This window comes from Bufo bufo, chromosome 9 (assembly GCF_905171765.1).
Source record: "Bufo bufo chromosome 9, aBufBuf1.1, whole genome shotgun sequence".
NCBI classification, from domain to species: Eukaryota; Metazoa; Chordata; class Amphibia; order Anura; family Bufonidae; genus Bufo; species Bufo bufo.
In genome coordinates this window covers 6,928,759-6,947,176 of record NC_053397.1, presented here as the reverse complement: position 1 = coordinate 6,947,176, position 18,418 = coordinate 6,928,759, and the positions used below count along the sequence as shown (strand labels likewise).

At 49.4% G+C, this 18,418-nt stretch overlaps 2 protein-coding genes across 2 annotated transcripts in view; one reads left to right on the top strand and one right to left on the bottom strand.

The window, feature by feature from the left end:
• BRK1 (BRICK1 subunit of SCAR/WAVE actin nucleating complex) overlaps positions 1–11,395 on the top strand; it is a 14,698-nt gene extending 3,303 nt beyond the window's left edge. The window contains exons 2-3 of the mRNA XM_040408482.1: positions 5,811–5,893; positions 11,115–11,395. Coding sequence (XP_040264416.1) covers positions 5,811–5,893; positions 11,115–11,141 — 110 coding nt within the window. The 3' untranslated portion in view covers positions 11,142–11,395. The remainder of the gene's footprint in view (positions 1–5,810; positions 5,894–11,114) is intronic.
• Positions 11,396–11,779: 384 nt separating this feature from the next.
• Positions 11,780–18,038, bottom strand: BORCS6 (BLOC-1 related complex subunit 6). Its single transcript, XM_040408481.1, has 4 exons — positions 17,871–18,038; positions 14,819–14,973; positions 14,558–14,641; positions 11,780–11,963 (listed from the first exon to the last, which is right to left on the bottom strand). Exons 1-4 carry the CDS (start codon positions 17,899–17,901, stop codon positions 11,838–11,840), a joined length of 396 nt encoding a protein of 131 aa, XP_040264415.1. The 5' UTR covers positions 17,902–18,038; the 3' UTR covers positions 11,780–11,837.
• Positions 18,039–18,418: the final 380 nt, after the last annotated feature.

Below are 18,418 nucleotides of genomic sequence, written 5' to 3'. Positions count from 1 at the left end.
TCAGAGTCAACCCACAGACCAGCACCAAAGACCTACAACATCATCTTGCTGCAGATGGAGTCACTGTGCATCGTTCAACCATTCGGCGCACTTTACACAAGGAGATGCCGTATGCGAGAGCGATGCAGAGGAAGCCTTTTCTCCGCTTGAGGTTGGCTAAAGCACATTTGGACAAGCCAGCTTCATTTTGGAATAAGGTGCTGTGGACTGATGAAACTAAAATTTATTATTTGGCCATAACAAGGGGCGTTATGCATGGAGGAAAAAGAACACAGCATTCCAAGAAAAACACCTGCTCCCTACAGTACAATATGGTGGTGGTCCCATCATGCTGGGGGCTGTGGGGCCAGTGCAGGGACTGGGAATCTGGTCAAAGTTGAGGGACGCATGGATTCCACTCAGTATCAGCAGATTCTGGAGACCAATGTCCAGGAATCAGTGACAAAGCTGAAGCCGCGTCGGGGCTGGATCTCTCAACAAGACAACGACCCTAAACACTGCTCAAAATCCACTAAGGCATTTATGCAGAGGAACAAGTACAACGTTCTGGAATGGCCATCTCAGTCCCCAGACCTGAATATAATTATAATCAGTGGTGTGACTTATAGAGAGCTGTCCATGCTCGGAAGCCATCAAACCTGAATGAACTAAAGATGTTTTGTAAAGAGGAATGGTCCAAAATACCTTCAACCAGAATCCAGACTCTCATTGGAACCTACAGGAAGTGTTTAGAGGCTGGAATTTCTGCAAAAGGAGGATCTACTAAATATTGATTTCATTTCTTTTTTGTGGTGCCCAAATTTATGCACCTGCCTAATTCTGTATAAACAATTATAGCACTTTCTGTAAATCCAATAAACTTCATTTCACTTCTCAGATATCACTGTGTGTGTCTCCTGTATGATATATTTAACTGACATTTTTTATCGTAACAACCAACGATTTATACAGGAAAATCATGACGATTAACAAGGTTGCCCAAACTTTCGCATCCCACTGTATACAGAGAGGACGTCTCTCATATACAGGTCACATATATATATATACAGTGGAGGAAATAATTATTTGACCCCTCACTGATTTTGTAAGTTTGTCCAATGACAAAGAAATGAAAAGTCTCAGAACAGTATCATTTCAATGGTAGGTTTATTGTAACAGTGGCAGATAGCACATCAAAAGGAAAATCGAAAAAATAACTTTAAATAAAAGATAGCAACTGATTTGCATTTCATTGAGTGAAATAAGTATTTGAACCCCTACCAACCATTAAGAGTTCTGGCTCCCACAGAGTGGTTAGACACTTCTACTCAATTAGTCACCCTCATTAAGGACACCTGTCTTAACTAGTCACCTGTATAAAAGACACCTGTCCACAGAATCAATCAATCAAGCAGACTCCAAACTCTCCAACATGGGAAAGACCAAAGAGCTGTCCAAGGATGTCAGAGACAAAATTGTAGACCTGCACAAGGCTGGAATGGGCTACAAAACCATTAGCAAGAAGCTGGGAGAGAAGGTGACAACTGTTGGTGCGATTGTTCGAAAATGGAAGGAGCACAAAATGACCATCAATCGACCTCGCTCTGGGGCTCCACGCAAGATCTCACCTCGTGGGGTGTCAATGGTTCTGAGAAAGGTGAAAAAGCATCCTAGAACTACACGGGAGGAGTTAGTTAATGACCTCAAATTAGCAGGGACCACAGTCACCAAGAAAACCATTGGAAACACATTACACCGCAATGGATTAAAATCCTGCAGGGCTCGCAAGGTCCCCCTGCTCAGGAAGGCACATGTGCAGGCCCGTCTGAAGTTTGCCAATGAACACCGGAATGATTCAGAGAGTGACTGGGAGAAGGTGCTGTGGTCTGATGAGACCAAAATAGAGCTCTTTGGCATTAACTCAACTCGCTGTGTTTGGAGGAAGAAAAATGCTGCCTATGACCCCCAAAACACCGTCCCCACCGTCAAGCATGGGGGTGGAAACATTTTGCTTTGGGGGTGTTTTTCTGCTAAGGGCACAGGACAACTTATTCGCATTAACGGGAAAATGGACGGAGCCATGTATCGTGAAATCCTGAGCGACAACCTCCTTCCCTCTGCCAGGAAACTGAAAATGGGTCGTGGATGGGTGTTCCAGCACGACAATGACCCAAAACATACAGCAAAGGCAACAAAGGAGTGGCTCAAGAAGAAGCACATTAAGGTCATGGAGTGGCCTAGTCAGTCTCCGGACCTTAATCCAATCGAAAACCTATGGAGGGAGCTCAAGCTCAGAGTTGCACAGAGACAGCCTCGAAACCTTAGGGATTTAGAGATGATCTGCAAAGAGGAGTGGACCAACATTCCTCCTAAAATGTGCGCAAACTTGGTCATCAATTACAAGAAACGTTTGACCTCTGTGCTTGCAAACAAGGGTTTTTCCACCAAGTATTAAGTCTTTTTTTGTTAGAGGGTTCAAATACTTATTTCACTCAATGAAATGCAAATCAGTTGCTATCTTTTATTTAAAGTTTATTTTTTCGATTTTCCTTTTGATGTGCTATCTGCCACTGTTACAATAAACCTACCATTGAAATGATACTGTTCTGAGACTTTTCATTTCTTTGTCATTGGACAAACTTACAAAATCAGTGAGGGGTCAAATAATTATTTCCTCCACTGTATATATATATATATATATATATATATATATATATATATACATACAGAGAGGACGTCTCATATACAGGTCACATATATATATACAGAGAGGACGGAGAGGACGTCTCTCATATACAGGTCACATATATATATATATATACAGAGAGGACGTCTCTCATATACAGGTCACATATATATATATATATATATATATATATATATATATATACGGAGAGGACGTCTCTCATATACAGGTCACATATATATATATATATATATACAGAGAGGACGTCTCTCATATACAGGTCACATATATATATATATATATACAGAGAGGACGTCTCTCATATACAGGTCACATATATATATATATATATATACAGAGAGGACGTCTCTTATATACAGGTTATATATATACACAGTGAGGACGTCTCATATACAGGTCACATATATATATTTGTTTATATTATATTGTTATATGTTACGAAGACAACATGTATCCAGTATATAATACACTGCTCAAAAAAATAAAGGGAACACTTAAACAACACAATGTAACTCCAAGTCAATCACACTTCTGTGAAATCAAACTGTCCACTTAGGAAGCAACACTGAGTGACAATCAATTTCACATGCTGTTGTGCAAATGGGATAGACAACAGGTGGAAATTATAGGCAATTAGCAAGACACCCCCAATAAAGGAGTGGTTCTGCAGGTGGTGACCACAGACCACTTCTCAGTTCCTATGCTTCCTGGCTGATGTTTTGGTCACTTTTGAATGCTGGCGGTGCTTTCACTCTAGTGGTAGCATGAGACGGAGTCTACAACCCACACAAGTGGCTCAGGTAGTTCAGCTTATCCAGGATGGCACATCAATGCGAGCTGTGGCAAGAAGGTTTGCTGTGTCTGTCAGCGTAGTGTCCAGAGCATGGAGGCGCTACCAGGAGACAGGCCAGTACATCAGGAGACGTGGAGGAGGCCGTAGGAGGGCAACAACCCAGCAGCAGGACCGCTACCTCCGCCTTTGTGCAATGAGGAACAGGAGGAGCACTGCCAGAGCCCTGCAAAATGACCTCCAGCAGGCCACAAATGTGCATGTGTCTGCTCAAACGGTCAGAAACAGACTCCATGAGGGTGATATGAGGGCCCGACGTCCACAGGTGGGGGTTGTGCTTACAGCCCAACACCGTGCAGGACGTTTGGCATTTGCCAGAGAACACCAAGATTGGCAAATTCGCCACTGGCGCCTTGTGCTCTTCACAGATGAAAGCAGGTTCACACTGAGCACATGTGACAGACGTGACAGAGTCTGGAGACGCCGTGGAGAACGTTCTGCTGCCTGCAACATCCTCCAGCATGACCGGTTTGGCATTGGGTCAGTAATGGTGTGGGGTGGCATTTCTTTGGAGGGCCGCACAGCCCTCCATGTGCTCGCCAGAGGTAGCCTGACTGCCATTAGGTACCGAGATGAGATCCTCAGACCCCTTGTGAGACCATATGCTGGTGCGGTTGGCCCTGGGTTCCTCCTAATGCAAGACAATGCTAGACCTCATGTGGCTGGAGTGTGTCAGCAGTTCCTGCAAGACGAAGGCATTGATGCTATGGACTGGCCCGCCCGTTCCCCAGACCTGAATCCAATTGAGCACATCTGGGACATCATGTCTCGCTCTATCCACCAACGTCCCGTTGCACCACAGACTGTCCAGGAGTTGGCAGATGCTTTAGTCCAGGTCTGGGAGGAGATCCCTCAGGAGACCGTCCGCCACCTCATCAGGAGCATGCACAGGCGTTGTAGGGAGGTCATACAGGCACGTGGAGGCCACACACACTACTGAGCCTCATTTTGACTTGTTTTAAGGACATTACATCAAAGTTGGATCAGCCTGTAGTGTGTTTTTCCACTTTAATTTTGAGTGTGACTCCAAATCCAGACCTCCATGGGGTGAAAAATTTGATTTCCATTTTTTTATTTTTGTGCGATTTTGTTGTCAGCACATTCAACTATGTAAAGAACAAAGTATTTCAGAAGAATATTTAATTAACTCAGATCTAGGATGTGTTCTTTTTGTGTTCCCTTTATTTTTTGGAGCAGTGTATATATACTGGAGAGGACGTCTCTTATATACAGGTCACATATATATATATACTGGAGAGGACGTCTCTTATATACAGGTCACATATATATATACTGGAGAGGACGTCTCTTATATACAGGTCACATATATATATACTGGAGAGGACGTCTCTTTTATACAGGTCACATATATATACTGGAGAGGACGTCTCTTATATACAGGTCACATATATATATACTGGAGAGGACGTCTCTTTTATACAGGTCACATATATATATATACTGGAGAGGACGTCTCTTTTATACAGGTCACATATATATATATACTGGAGAGGACGTCTCTTTTATACAGGTCACATATATATATACTGGAGAGGACGTCTCTTATATACAGGTCACATATATATATACTGGAGAGGACGTCTCTTTTATACAGGTCACATATATATATATACTGGAGAGAACGTCTCTTTTATACAGGTCACATATATATATACTGGAGAGGACGTCTCTTTTATACAGGTCACATATATATATACTGGAGAGGACGTCTCTTTTATACAGGTCACATATATATATATATATACTGGAGAGGACGTCTCTTTTATACAGGTCACATATATATATATACTGGAGAGAACGTCTCTTTTATACAGGTCACATATATATATATATATATACTGGAGAGGACGTCTCTTTTATACAGGTCACATATATATACTGGAGAGGACGTCTCTTTTATACAGGTCACATATATATATACTGGAGAGGACGTCTCTTTTATACAGGTCACATATATATATACTGGAGAGGACGTCTCTTTTATACAGGTCACATATATATATACTGGAGAGGACGTCTCTTTTATACAGGTCACATATATATATACTGGAGAGGACGTCTCTTTTATACAGGTCACATATATATATATACTGGAGAGGACGTCTCTTATATACAGGTCACATATATATATATATATATACAGAGAGGACGTCTCTTTTATACAGGTCACATATATATATATACTGGAGAGAACGTCTCTTATATACAGGTGTCTCAGCAGTTTCCATGTTTAACCCTTTCTCCTCCCCTCAGACATGTCCTGCCGCTCACGATTGGCGACGCTGAACGAGAAGCTGACGGCGCTGGAGAGACGGATCGAGTACATCGAGGCGCGGGTACGTCCTGGAACGTTCTCTGAGATAGTTTTTTTGGGTAGCGTCCGTTCTGCATGTCTGAGATGCGAGAATCTGTGCATATGTCCGTGTGATCGCAGCAGCCGCTGTAACAATACGCAGAGACATGAAACATTGTATCCAGCACCTGTTACATTGTATCGGAGTGATGTAAACATCCATTACATTACTCTGGGGGGAGGGACAGGTAGATGGGAGATATCATGCTTCTAGCGCCATGGGGGGGGGGGGGGAGCCCATGCTATAAACATGGAATAAGTGTCCAGACGGGATAAGCCCTGTAAAGGGAACCAGTCAGCATGACTGACCCCCGAAGGAAGGAGAGGCGCATTGCAGCCGCAGATCAAACCTTGAAGTATCTGTTGTGTTGACATTTGCGGTGGTTTGGACTGTGGACACGTTGGGGGGGGGGGGGGGGGGGGGGGCGCCCCTGTGTAGACACGTTGGGGGGGCGCTGCTGCTGCCGCTGTTGTTGCTCTGAATCTCACACTCATTTTTCTTTTTGTTCTTTATTTTGACTTTCTGCCGCCCTCTGGAATGGTGGTGACCCGCAGAATAACTGTTGTGCTGCATGAACCCCTCCCCCGCATGGTCTCTTCCTCCCTCCAGTCTGGACTCCTCGTTACTTTTTGCTCTTTCTGTTGTGTTGGATTTTGGGCTTTTGCTTGATATTAACCCTTCATGTGATATCATCGCACCATGGATGAACATAGTGACCCCCTACTTGGCCTGCAGTAAACGATTATTTTAGTAATCGTGTATTCTATTGATTATTTTTTACGATTAATCGAGTAATCTAATAATAAAAAATGAATGAATAGACTGTTTTCCTTTATAAAAACTCATCAGATTCCCCCCCTGTGCGATCAGCCCAAGAGCCATCAGCTCCACTATCCCCCCCCCCCCCAGAGCCATCAGCTCCACTATCCCCCCCCCGTGCCATCAGCTCCACTATCCCCCCCCCGTGCCATCAGCTCCACTATCCCCCCCCCCGTGCCATCAGCTCCACTATCCCCCCCCCGTGCCATCAGCTCCACTATCCCCCCCCCGTGCCATCAGCTCCACTATCCCCCCCCCCCGTGCCATCAGCTCCACTATCCCCCCCCGTGCCATCAGCTCCACTATCCCCCCCCGTGCCATCAGCTCCACTATCCCCCCCGTGCCATCAGCTCCACTATCCCCCCCCGTGCCATCAGCTCCACTATCCCCCCCCGTGCCATCAGCTCCACTATCCCCCCCCGTGCCATCAGCTCCACTATCCCCCCCCGTGCCATCAGCTCCACTATCCCCCCCCGTGCCATCAGCTCCACTATCCCCCCCCGTGCCATCAGCTCCACTATCCCCCCCATGCCATCAGCTCCACTATCCCCCCCCCGTGCCATCAGCTCCACTATCCCCCCCCCCCGTGCCATCAGCTCCACTATCCCCCCCCCCGTGCCATCAGCTCCACTATCCCCCCCCCGTGCCATCAGCTCCACTATCCCCCCCCCCGTGCCATCAGCTCCACTATCCCCCCCCCCCCCGTGCCATCAGCTCCACTATCCCCCCCCCCCCCCGTGCCATCAGCTCCACTATCCCCCCCCCCCCCGTGCCATCAGCTCCACTATCCCCCCCCCCCCGTGCCATCAGCTCCACTATCCCCCCCCCCCCCCCCCGTGCCATCAGCTCCACTATCCCCCCCCCCCCCCGTGCCATCAGCTCCACTATCCCCCCCCCCCGTGCCATCAGCTCCACTATTCCCCCCCCCCGTGCCATCAGCTCCACTATCCCCCCCCCCCCCGTGCCATCAGCTCCACTATCCCCCCCAGTGCCATCAGCTCCACTATCCCCCCCCCCCGTGCCGTCAGCTCCACTATCCCCCCCCCCCCCCCCCCCGTGCCGTCAGCTCCACTATCCCCCCTTCCGCTTCTCCTGACACCCGGAGTGCACAGTCTCATTGGTTGCTATGACGCTGTGCACTCTGGGCTCCCGGCCTTAGTCGCACCAACTTACCTTTCCAGCAGGGGCGCCGCCGACACTCCATCGTTCCGCGCTGCTCTGCGCCTGACGTCACACAGCGCGTCAGGTCACGGGGTGCGTACGTCAGGAGGTCAGTGCAGCGCGGGACCATGGACGTGCTGTGGAGTGTCCGGAGGCCGCCTGCTGGAAAGGTGAGTATTCCGAGCGCAGCGGGAGACCACGGAGCGGGAGTAATAGCAAGCGCTTCAATCCCGCTCAGTGGTCGATTTAGTCGAGTACTCGTTGCAGCCCTATATGATTAGTGTGTCAGGGAGGGGAAGCGCTGCAGCAGCTGATTGTATGGAAGAGGAAGTAGGTGCAGATTACTCAAGCACGGAGGGGGGGGATGCATACACCGTACTGGCCCATTACTGTATTTTTGAGTAGTATACTTTTTTGGGGAAGCCATCAGCAAGCTACTGATTTAGTGTCAAGTATATTTTTTATTTTTTGTCATCCTTTGATTAATATTGGCTCTATAGTCATCAGACACAGACTCTATCCCAGACTAGTTCTCGGAGAAGTGGACATCCTCCCGGGGGGCACCAGTCAGCGACCGCTGGAGGCCGGTGGTCAGGGCTCCTCTCGCTGCTATCCAAGGTCTTATTACTATGAATTAACAATCATTTATTGCCTGTAAACCATCCCCAAGCTGCTGGTGACGGATCTGTTCTTATCCTGCTTCTCTATATCTTTTCCTTCCACTCTCATTGGCTGTAATATGATGGCCCCGCATGGGTGGGATTTGCCTTTGTATCATTATTATGCCGTTTGATATTTTTACTTCTGGAGGCGACGACCATCAGCTGCTGTTGGCGGATGTGTAATCGTCTCCATTTAATAATGGCGTCCGGCAGTGAATGTGACTGATCAGTATCGGAGGAATGTAATCAAAGCCATAATAAGATCCACCAACAGCAGCTTGCAGACGGTGTCCAGCCAGCAATAGATGTAATAGGACGCCGAAAGATGAGTGAAAACGGATAACAAGTTTGAGGATACATCCCACGGGGCCGGAGTTAACTCTTGCATGAAGGAATCCTGGGTCACTAGGGAATTGCTTTTCTATCCTCTGTGTCGGGGCTCGGCCTGTGGGTGTAGTGATTTTGGCTTCTGTCAGGTCATTATAATAAATCTGCCCTTATAATGTCCTTAATGCCTTTTATTGCAACGTTTGAGGTCAAGATGACTAAAGGGTGTGAATACATTTGCAACCAGTAATCTTACTGTCCCAGTGCGTCTGAGATGAAGCCACTTTACAAATAGTATTGAGGGAATATCTGCACGTCTACAGCTCCTATGCAGCCCCATCCCCTGGTGTGCCGGCCGTCGAGAGCGTAGGGCCCCATCCCCTGATGTGCCGGCCGTCGAGAGCGTAGGGCCCCATCCCCTGGTGTTCCGGCCGTCAAGAGCGTAGGGCCCCATCCCCTGATGTGCCGGCCGTCGAGAGCGTAGGGCCCCATCCCCTGGTGTTCCGGCCGTCAAGAGCGTAGGGCCCCATCCCCTGATGTGCCGGCCGTCGAGAGCGTAGGGCCCCATCCCCTGGTGTGCCGGCCCCCGAGAGCGTAGGGCCCCATCCCCTGATGTGCCGGCCGTCGAGAGCGTAGGGCCCCATCCCCTGATGTGCTGGCCGCTCGAGAGCGTAGGGCCCCATCCCCTGATGTGCCGGCCGTCGAGAGCGTAGGGCCCCATCCCCTGATGTGCTGGCCGTCGAGAGCGTAGGGCCCCATCCCCTGATGTGCTGGCCGTCGAGAGCGTAGGGCCCCATCCCCTGGTGTGCCGGCCGTCGAGAGCGTAGGGCCCCATCCCCTGGTGAGCCGGCCGTCGAGAGCGTAGGGCCCCATCCCCTGGTGTGCCGGCCGTCGAGAGCGTAGGGCCCCATCCCCTGATGTGCCGGCCGTCGAGAGCGTAGGGCCCCATCCCCTGATGTGCCGGCCGTCGAGAGCGTAGGGCCCCATCCCCTGATGTGCCGGCCGTCGAGAGCGTAGGGCCCCATCCCCTGATGTGCCGGCCGTCGAGAGCGTAGGGCCCCATCCCCTGATGTGCCGGCCGTCGAGAGCGTAGGGCCCCATCCCCTGATGTGCCGGCCGTTGAACAGATTCCGGAAGCACCACAAGAGTATCAGATGGTGCCTTAGCGAGATTTGGTATCGGCAAGGGAGAGGGGAGGAGGATGGCACTTTAAAAGGAAAGCCCGCCCACTGGGCACTTTGGATCCATTTTGCATATGGGTCCCAGGAAGTGATGGCTTGTTGCTAGGATAATCCACCAGTGACTGGAGGGGCCCCACAGAATGAAAGGGCCACAGGACTGTCCCCAAGTGTGGTCTTCTCCAATCAGACTGTAATATGCCTTTCCTACTGCCATAACATTATTGGATGGGAGCGTTCCCCTTTAAATTGAGGATCCTGTTTACCGATTGAGCATTGTGATACACAGAGGTGAGCGCAGTGGACCCTGGGGAGGAGCCTCAATTTATGATTTGTGGGACCCCCGACCCAATTCAGAAAATACATTAGCGCTGCAGCTTTTAACACTTTGACCTCTTCACTGTTGTTCCCTGCACAGTGGCGCCCCGGCCGGGGTTGTGGTGGCGCCTTGTTGTGCCCCCAGCCGGGGTTGTGGTGGCGCCTTGTTGCGCCCCGCCCGCGGTTGTGCTTTAGCCCCTTTACTTTCTGGATCGGAGGGGGTCCTAGAGGTCAGACCCTCACTGATCCTAGTGACCTTTGTGGTAGGTGGGCTTCCCAGCAGTGAGACCCCTATTGATCAGACATTGATGTCTTCTATGGGGGAGTTGCAGTCATGGCTCTGCAGCGCCCCCAGCTGTTCAGTGGTTTCATTCTCATCCCCTACTTGAGATGCAGGTTACCCCCAGCTTTCTGCAGACTCTGAATGGCATGCCAATCTGTGCACCCCCTCCTCCCTTTGTGTGTCAGTCTTCACTGCAGTTCTGCCATTCTATTCATCAACCAGGAGGCTCAGGATGAAGACAGCCATAGGTCCCTCCCAGGTATTTACATGGTGATACGATATTTCTGTGTCTGACAACTGCCGTGCTGATCTTGTGCTGTCCTGTGGCTGCGGGGTGGGGGTCATCTGCATGCGCCAGGCTTTGCATTGGCAGTGTGTCCGCTGTGCTTCTCGCTCGGATCGCCGGCGCCATCACTCACCCGTCTGATTTATTTATTTTTAAAATTTTTTTACAGGTCACTAAAGGAGAAACGCTGACCTAGAGGCCACGCCCCCGCTCGTTATATTTTATATACAGATATTCGCTATGGACTCCTTCCCCCATCATCTGCGTTTACAGCTTGTCACCTGATCATTCCTTCATTTTATTGGTCGACAGAAGCCATGTGACACAGTTCCTCGCCCAGATGGTGGCGATGGCCGTTGTGCCAATGATCTGCGTTTCCTGATTATTTTCTTTTTTTCTTTTGTATCGATGTTTCTGTAACTTTAATCTAAATAAACAGAACCAATCACATTCCTCTCCTGTCTTAAAGGGCCAGTGCCCCCAAAATGCTCTTAGCTGAGTGACAACTCCTCGGTCTTTAGTGCCTATAGGAGTTGTCAGCCAGGTGTCATAGGCTTCTGAATGACATTGTGTATAATGCAGTTGCATCCTCCCTATGTTAGTTCATGAAGCAGGAGGCTCAGGATGAACACATCCCAGATGCAGTAGTGTTGTATACTTGATATAATGTACTCAGCCAGTGGAATCTGTCATGTGACCAGTCCAGGATATCTTGAGGGGGCGGGGCTTGACACAATCAGATTGACCCTGTCTGCATGCCGTGGACCGCGGCCTCCGTTTGTGCCGGCAAAGAATCCCCGCCTCCTTTACATCTCAACCAATCAGGACTCTCTGTTCTCTTTGGCGCATTAATCCATTTATTAAAAATAGAATCCTCGCTCGTAATCGCTAATTATTTACATAACGTCTCGAACATCTCCAGCGTGCGCTTAATCTCCCGGATCTGCTTGGCCAAAGCTTGAATGGGCTGCATGGACCGATCCAGCTCCTCGCAGCGCGCCATCAGCGTGTACATCCCCTGCCGAGAGAAGGAAAGTGCGATCAGAGGGCCGGGACCCACAGCAATGCACGACTCTGAACCTCAGTGCTGACATCTCCCAGCATCCCCTGCATTCTAGGATCTCAGGTTAAAGCCTCATTCACACATCAGTATTTGGTCAGTGATTGAGAGCCAGGATCGGAGCCTCCGCAGACATGAGGTGTAAGGGGAAGATCGGCTCCTGTTCTGGGTTTAGAGCCGCGCCTGGTTTTGGCTCAAAATCACTGACCGAACACTGACGTGTGACTGAGGCCTAAGACTGCATTCACACTCTGCACAAAACACGATCTGCAGGAAATACAATGTCCGGTCGCATCTGTTTTTTTGCGGACCTGTTGCAAGAAATGCCTATTGTCCCGAAAATGGACGCGTTCTAGCTTTTTTGCGGAACTGTAGACATCACGTGGTGTGAACGGGTCCAGATCCAAAACCCAAACAATACAGATCAGGCGACTTTCAATTCCACTATTGAGATCCATCATACAATCTCAAGAGCGGAAGAAAACGCTTCCTTCCGTTTTTGTCCCCGTTCATCGTCAATAGGGACAGAACTGAACGAAACTGAGTGCACCCTGTTCCGTTTGGTTGCGCTCCCATCGCGGACAGAATAACGCGTTTATCTGTCCGCAATGTGGTGCAGAGCAAGACGGATCCGTCCTGACGCACAATGTAAGGCCTCCTGCACACGACCGTTTTTTTTTTTCATTTACGGGCTGTTTATTTCGTTCCGTATATGGTACCATTAATTTCAATGGTTCCGAAAAAAAATACGGAATGTACTCTGTATGCATTCAGTTTCCGTTCCGTTGAAAGATAGAACATGTCCTATTATTGCCCGCAAATCACGTTCCGTGGCTCCATTTAAGTCAATGGGTCCGCAAAAAAAACTGAACACACACAGAATGTACTTTGTATGTCTTCCGTATCCGTTCCGTTTTTGCAGAACCATCTATTGAAAATGTTATGCCCAGCCCAATTTTTTCTATGTAATTACTGTATATGCCATACGGAAAAACAGAACGGAAACAAAAAACGGAACATTTATGAAAAACAGACCGCAAAACACTAAAAAAGCCATACGGTCGTGTGCAGGAGGCCTTAGTCAACGGGGACTAATCCGTTTTCTCTGTCACAATAGAAAACGGATCTGTTCATGACTGATGCACGCGGTTGTATTATTGTAACAGAAGCGTTTTTGCAGATCCATCACGGATCCGCAAAAACGCTAATGTGAAAGTAGCCGACCACAAATATGGTTTTGTGAATGGAGCCTAATTGTTAGGAGGGTGTTTGACCACGATCTTGCTGACTGTCTCCAGTAAAATCAGCAGAATAACGAGTGCAGCTCTGGAGTATAATACAGGATATAACTCAGGATCAGTACAGGATAAGTAATGTATGTGCACAGTGACTGCACCAGCAGAATAGTGAGTGCAGCTCTGGAGTATAATACAGGATGTAACTCAGGATCAGTACAGGATAAAAATGTACACAGTGACTGCACCAGCAGAATAGTGAGTGCAGCTCTGGAGTATAATACAGGATGTAACTCAGGATCAGTACAGGATAAGTAATGTATGTACACAGTGACTGCACCAGCAGAATAGTGAATGCAGCTCTGGAGTATAATACAGGATGTAACTCAGGATCAGTACAGGATAAGTAATGTATGTACACAGTGACTGCACCAGCAGAATAGTGAGTGCAGCTCTGGAGTATAATACAGGATGTAACTCAGGATCAGTACAGGATAAGTAATGTATGTACACAGTGACTGCACCAGCAGAATAGTGAGTGCAGCTCTGGAGTATAATACAGGATGTAACTCAGGATCAGTACAGGATAAGTAATGTATGTACACAGTGACTCCACCAGCAGAATAGTGAGTGCAGCTCTGGAGTATAATACAGGATGTAACTCAGGATCAGTACAGGATAAGTAATGTATGTACACAGTGACTGCACCAGCAGAATAGTGGGTGCAGCTCTGGAGAATAATACAGGATGTAACTCAGGATGAGTACAGGATAAGTAATGTATGTACACAGTGACTGCTCTAGCAGAATAGTGAGTGCAGCTCTGGAGTATAATACAGGATGTAACTCAGGATCAGTAGAGGATAAGTAATGTATGTACACAGTGACTGCACCAGCAGAATAGTGAGTGCAGCTCTGGAGGATAATACAGGATGTAACTCAGGATCAGTAATGTATGTACACAGTGACTGCACCAGCAGAATAGTGAGTGCAGCTCTGGAGTATAATACAGGATGTAACTGAGGATAAGCAATGTAATGTATGTACACAGTGACTGCACCAGCAGAATAGTGAGTGCAGCTCTGGATCAGTACAGGATAAGTAATGTATGTACAGAGTGACTGCACCAGCAGAATAGTGAGTGCAGCTCTGGAGTATTATACAGGATAAGTAATGATTGGATACGGTGTACAGAGATGGACTTCCCTTCTCTTTGCTTGTTTGCAATGTTCTATAATTTGGGGCTGTGCCCATGAGACCCCTTCACATGTGCACGCACCCTTACTCCCAGTATAGACGCTCCTTCGGTGCCTCTTACCTTGATGCTCATGTCCACTGACTCTCCGAGGCTGTCCACGGAATCCCTGTACGTCTGGATGTAGCCCACGCTGAGCGCCGTCATCTGCAAACAGACACATGACGTCAGGGGCGTGTTCAGACCTGGAGATCACCGACGCATCAATCTGACGACTACAGCGGAAAGTGGCCGTTAAGCTGCTGCAGCTGGCGGCGCTCACATATGACATGCTGCAGACGGCGCATTATACGGCTGCTTTCTGAGGCTACCGCCAGATCTTACGTTCTGGATTGTGCCGCTCAAACTTCTCATCATCTGATCGACTTTTAGGGCGACGTCCTGAGCGAGGATCTCCAGGTCCTTCAGCACCTCCAGGTCGATGGGGGGGATGTCGGCCTTGCTTCTCTGCAGTGCGTGACGGCGGACGCTGGCGTCAGCTACAGGATAATAAAGAGTTAATGGAGACTTCAGATACACGGTATACGTCTGCCCCTCCCCCGCAGTCATAAAGGGCTCCTAAAGTAACGTTATAAAATACTCTGTATACCGAAATCCCCACTTCCTGTCAGTGAATGGAAACATTCCTGCGTGCATCCTGAGGCTGAAAACCTGTCCGACTACTGCTCAGCTGGGGGTTTGTTACATTTGTATCCAGTCCCAGAGCAGCAGGAATGTCCAGCACGTTACACCCTGATCCTGTCTGTATACAGAGGCTGCAGCACGTTACACCCTGATCCTGTCTGTATACAGAGGCTGCAGCACGTTACACCCTGATCCTGTCTGTATACAGAGGCTGCAGCACGTTACACCCTGATCCTGTCTGTATACAGAGGCTGCAGCGCGTTACACCCTGATCCTGTCTGTATACAGAGGCTGCAGCGCGTTACACCCTGATCCTGTCTGTATACAGAGGCTGCAGCGCGTTACACCCTGATCCTGTCTGTATACAGAGGCTGCAGCGCGTTACACCCTGATCCTGTCTGTATACAGAGGCTGCAGCGCGTTACACCCTGATCCTGTCTGTATACAGAGGCTGCAGCGCGTTACACCCTGATCCTGTCTGTATACAGAGGCTGCAGCGCGTTACACCCTGATCCTGTCTGTATACAGAGGCTGCAGCGCGTTACACCCTGATCCTGTCTGTATACAGAGGCTGCAGCGCGTTACACCCTGATCCTGTCTGTATACAGAGGCTGCAGCGCGTTACACCCTGATCCTGTCTGTATACAGAGGCTGCAGCGCGTTACACCCTGATCCTGTCTGTATACAGAGGCTGCAGCGCGTTACACCCTGATCCTGTCTGTATACAGAGGCTGCAGCGCGTTACACCCTGATCCTGTCTGTATACAGAGGCTGCAGCGCGTTACACCCTGATCCTGTCTGTATACAGAGGCTGCAGCGCGTTACACCCTGATCCTGTCTGTATACAGAGGCTGCAGCGCGTTACACCCTGATCCTGTCTGTATACAGAGGCTGCAGCGCGTTACACCCTGATCCTGTATACAGAGGCTGCAGCGCGTTACACCCTGATCCTGTCTGTATACAGAGGCTGCAGCGCGTTACACCCTGATCCTGTCTGTATACAGAGGCTGCAGCGCGTTACACCCTGATCCTGTCTGTATACAGAGGCTGCAGCGCGTTACACCCTGATCCTGTCTGTATACAGAGGCTGCAGCGCGTTACACCCTGATCCTGTCTGTATACAGAGGCTGCAGCGCGTTACACCCTGATCCTGTCTGTATACAGAGGCTGCAGCGCGTTACACCCTGATCCTGTCTGTATACAGAGGCTGCAGCGCGTTACACCCTGATCCTGTCTGTATACAGAGGCTGCAGCACGTTACACCCTGATCCTGTCTGTATACAGAGGCTGCAGCACGTTACACCCTGATCCTGTCTGTATACAGAGGCTGCAGCACGTTACACCCTGATCCTGTCTGTATACAGAGGCTGCAGCACGTTACACCCTGATCCTGTCTGTATACAGAGGCTGCAGCACGTTACACCCTGATCCTGTCTGTATACAGAGGCTGCAGCACGTTACACCCTGATCCTGTCTGTATACAGAGGCTGCAGCACGTTACACCCTGATCCTGTCTGTATACAGAGGCTGCAGCACGTTACACCCTGATCCTGTCTGTATACAGAGGCTGCAGCACGTTACACCCTGATCCTGTCTGTATACAGAGGCTGCAGCACGTTACACCCTGATCCTGTCTGTATACAGAGGCTGCAGCACGTTACACCCTGATCCTGTCTGTATACAGAGGCTGCAGCACGTTACACCCTGATCCTGTCTGTATACAGAGGCTGCAGCACGTTACACCCTGATCCTGTCTGTATACAGAGGCTGCAGCACGTTACACCCTGATCCTGTCTGTATACAGAGGCTGCAGCACGTTACACCCTGATCCTGTCTGTATACAGAGGCTGCAGCACGTTACACCCTGATCCTGTCTGTATACAGAGGCTGCAGCACGTTACACCCTGATCCTGTCTGTATACAGAGGCTGCAGCACGTTACACCCTGATCCGGTCTGTATACAGAGGCTGCAGCACGTTACACCCTGATCCTGTCTGTATACAGAGGCTGCAGCACGTTACACCCTGATCCTGTCTGTATACAGAGGCTGCAGCACGTTACACCCTGATCCTGTCTGTATACAGAGGCTGCAGCACGTTACACCCTGATCCTGTCTGTATACAGAGGCTGCAGCACGTTACACCCTGATCCTGTCTGTATACAGAGGCTGCAGCACGTTACACCCTGATCCTGTATACAGAGGCTGCAGCACGTTACACCCTGATCCTGTATACAGAGGCTGCAGCACGTTACACCCTGATCCTGTATACAGAGCCTGCAGCATATTACACCCTGATACTGACCTGTATACAGAACCTGCAGCATTTTACACCCTGATCCTAAATACAGAGGTTGCAGCATATTACACCCTGATCTTTATACAGAGGCTGCAGCATATTACACCCTGATCTTTATAGAGGCTGCAGCATATTACACCCTGATCCTGTATACAGAGCCTGCAGCATATTACACCCTGATCCTGTATACAGAGGCTGCAGCACATTACACCCTGATCCTGTATACAGAGGCTGTAGCACATTACACCCTGTTCCGGTATACAGAAGCTGCAGCACATTACACCCTGATCCGGTATACAGAGGCTGCAGCACATTACACCCTGATCCGGTATACAGAGGCTGCAGCACATTACACCCTGATCCGGTATACAGAGGCTGCAGCATATTACACCCTGATCCTGATGCATATGATGGGGCCCCTATCCCCATCTAATCCGGGGCCCCCGGGGACTCACTCTCCCGCTCCGAGCCGGGCTTGGAGCTCATCCTGAGGGCGCCGTCCTTGCACTGTGCTCCGGGGCGGGCGCGGCCTCACATCCCGGTACCGGAGCCGCCTCTTCCTCACAATGGAGCCTGAGGCTGCGCGTCCCGTCAATCCCTGCAAACCCCGCCCACTAACAGACTGTTTGGCGCCACAGCCAATCCGTGACAGGGACGTCACCGGGGGCGGAGAAGTGGGAGGAGTTACAGCTGAAGGAAGTTCTCTGGTTGTTACATTGTGTCTGTTCCGCTGGGGGTCATTCTCTACTTTCAATATTTACATATTCCTGGTCTGATTGGTAAATATTGTGCTGATTGTGTCCTCTGTCTCCTCCTGGCGGCGCTCCAGGCTCACTGCAGTCAGACACAGGGGTGCTGTAGCCCATGGGCTGTTGTAGGTTTTGTTAGGGGCATCTATTGCAGATTCAGTAAAAAAAAATACTTACAAAATAAAGTGCAGGGGCGGACTGGGAACAAAGTGGCCCCGGAAAAACAACTAAAAGTGGCCCATTGTTGTTGGCGG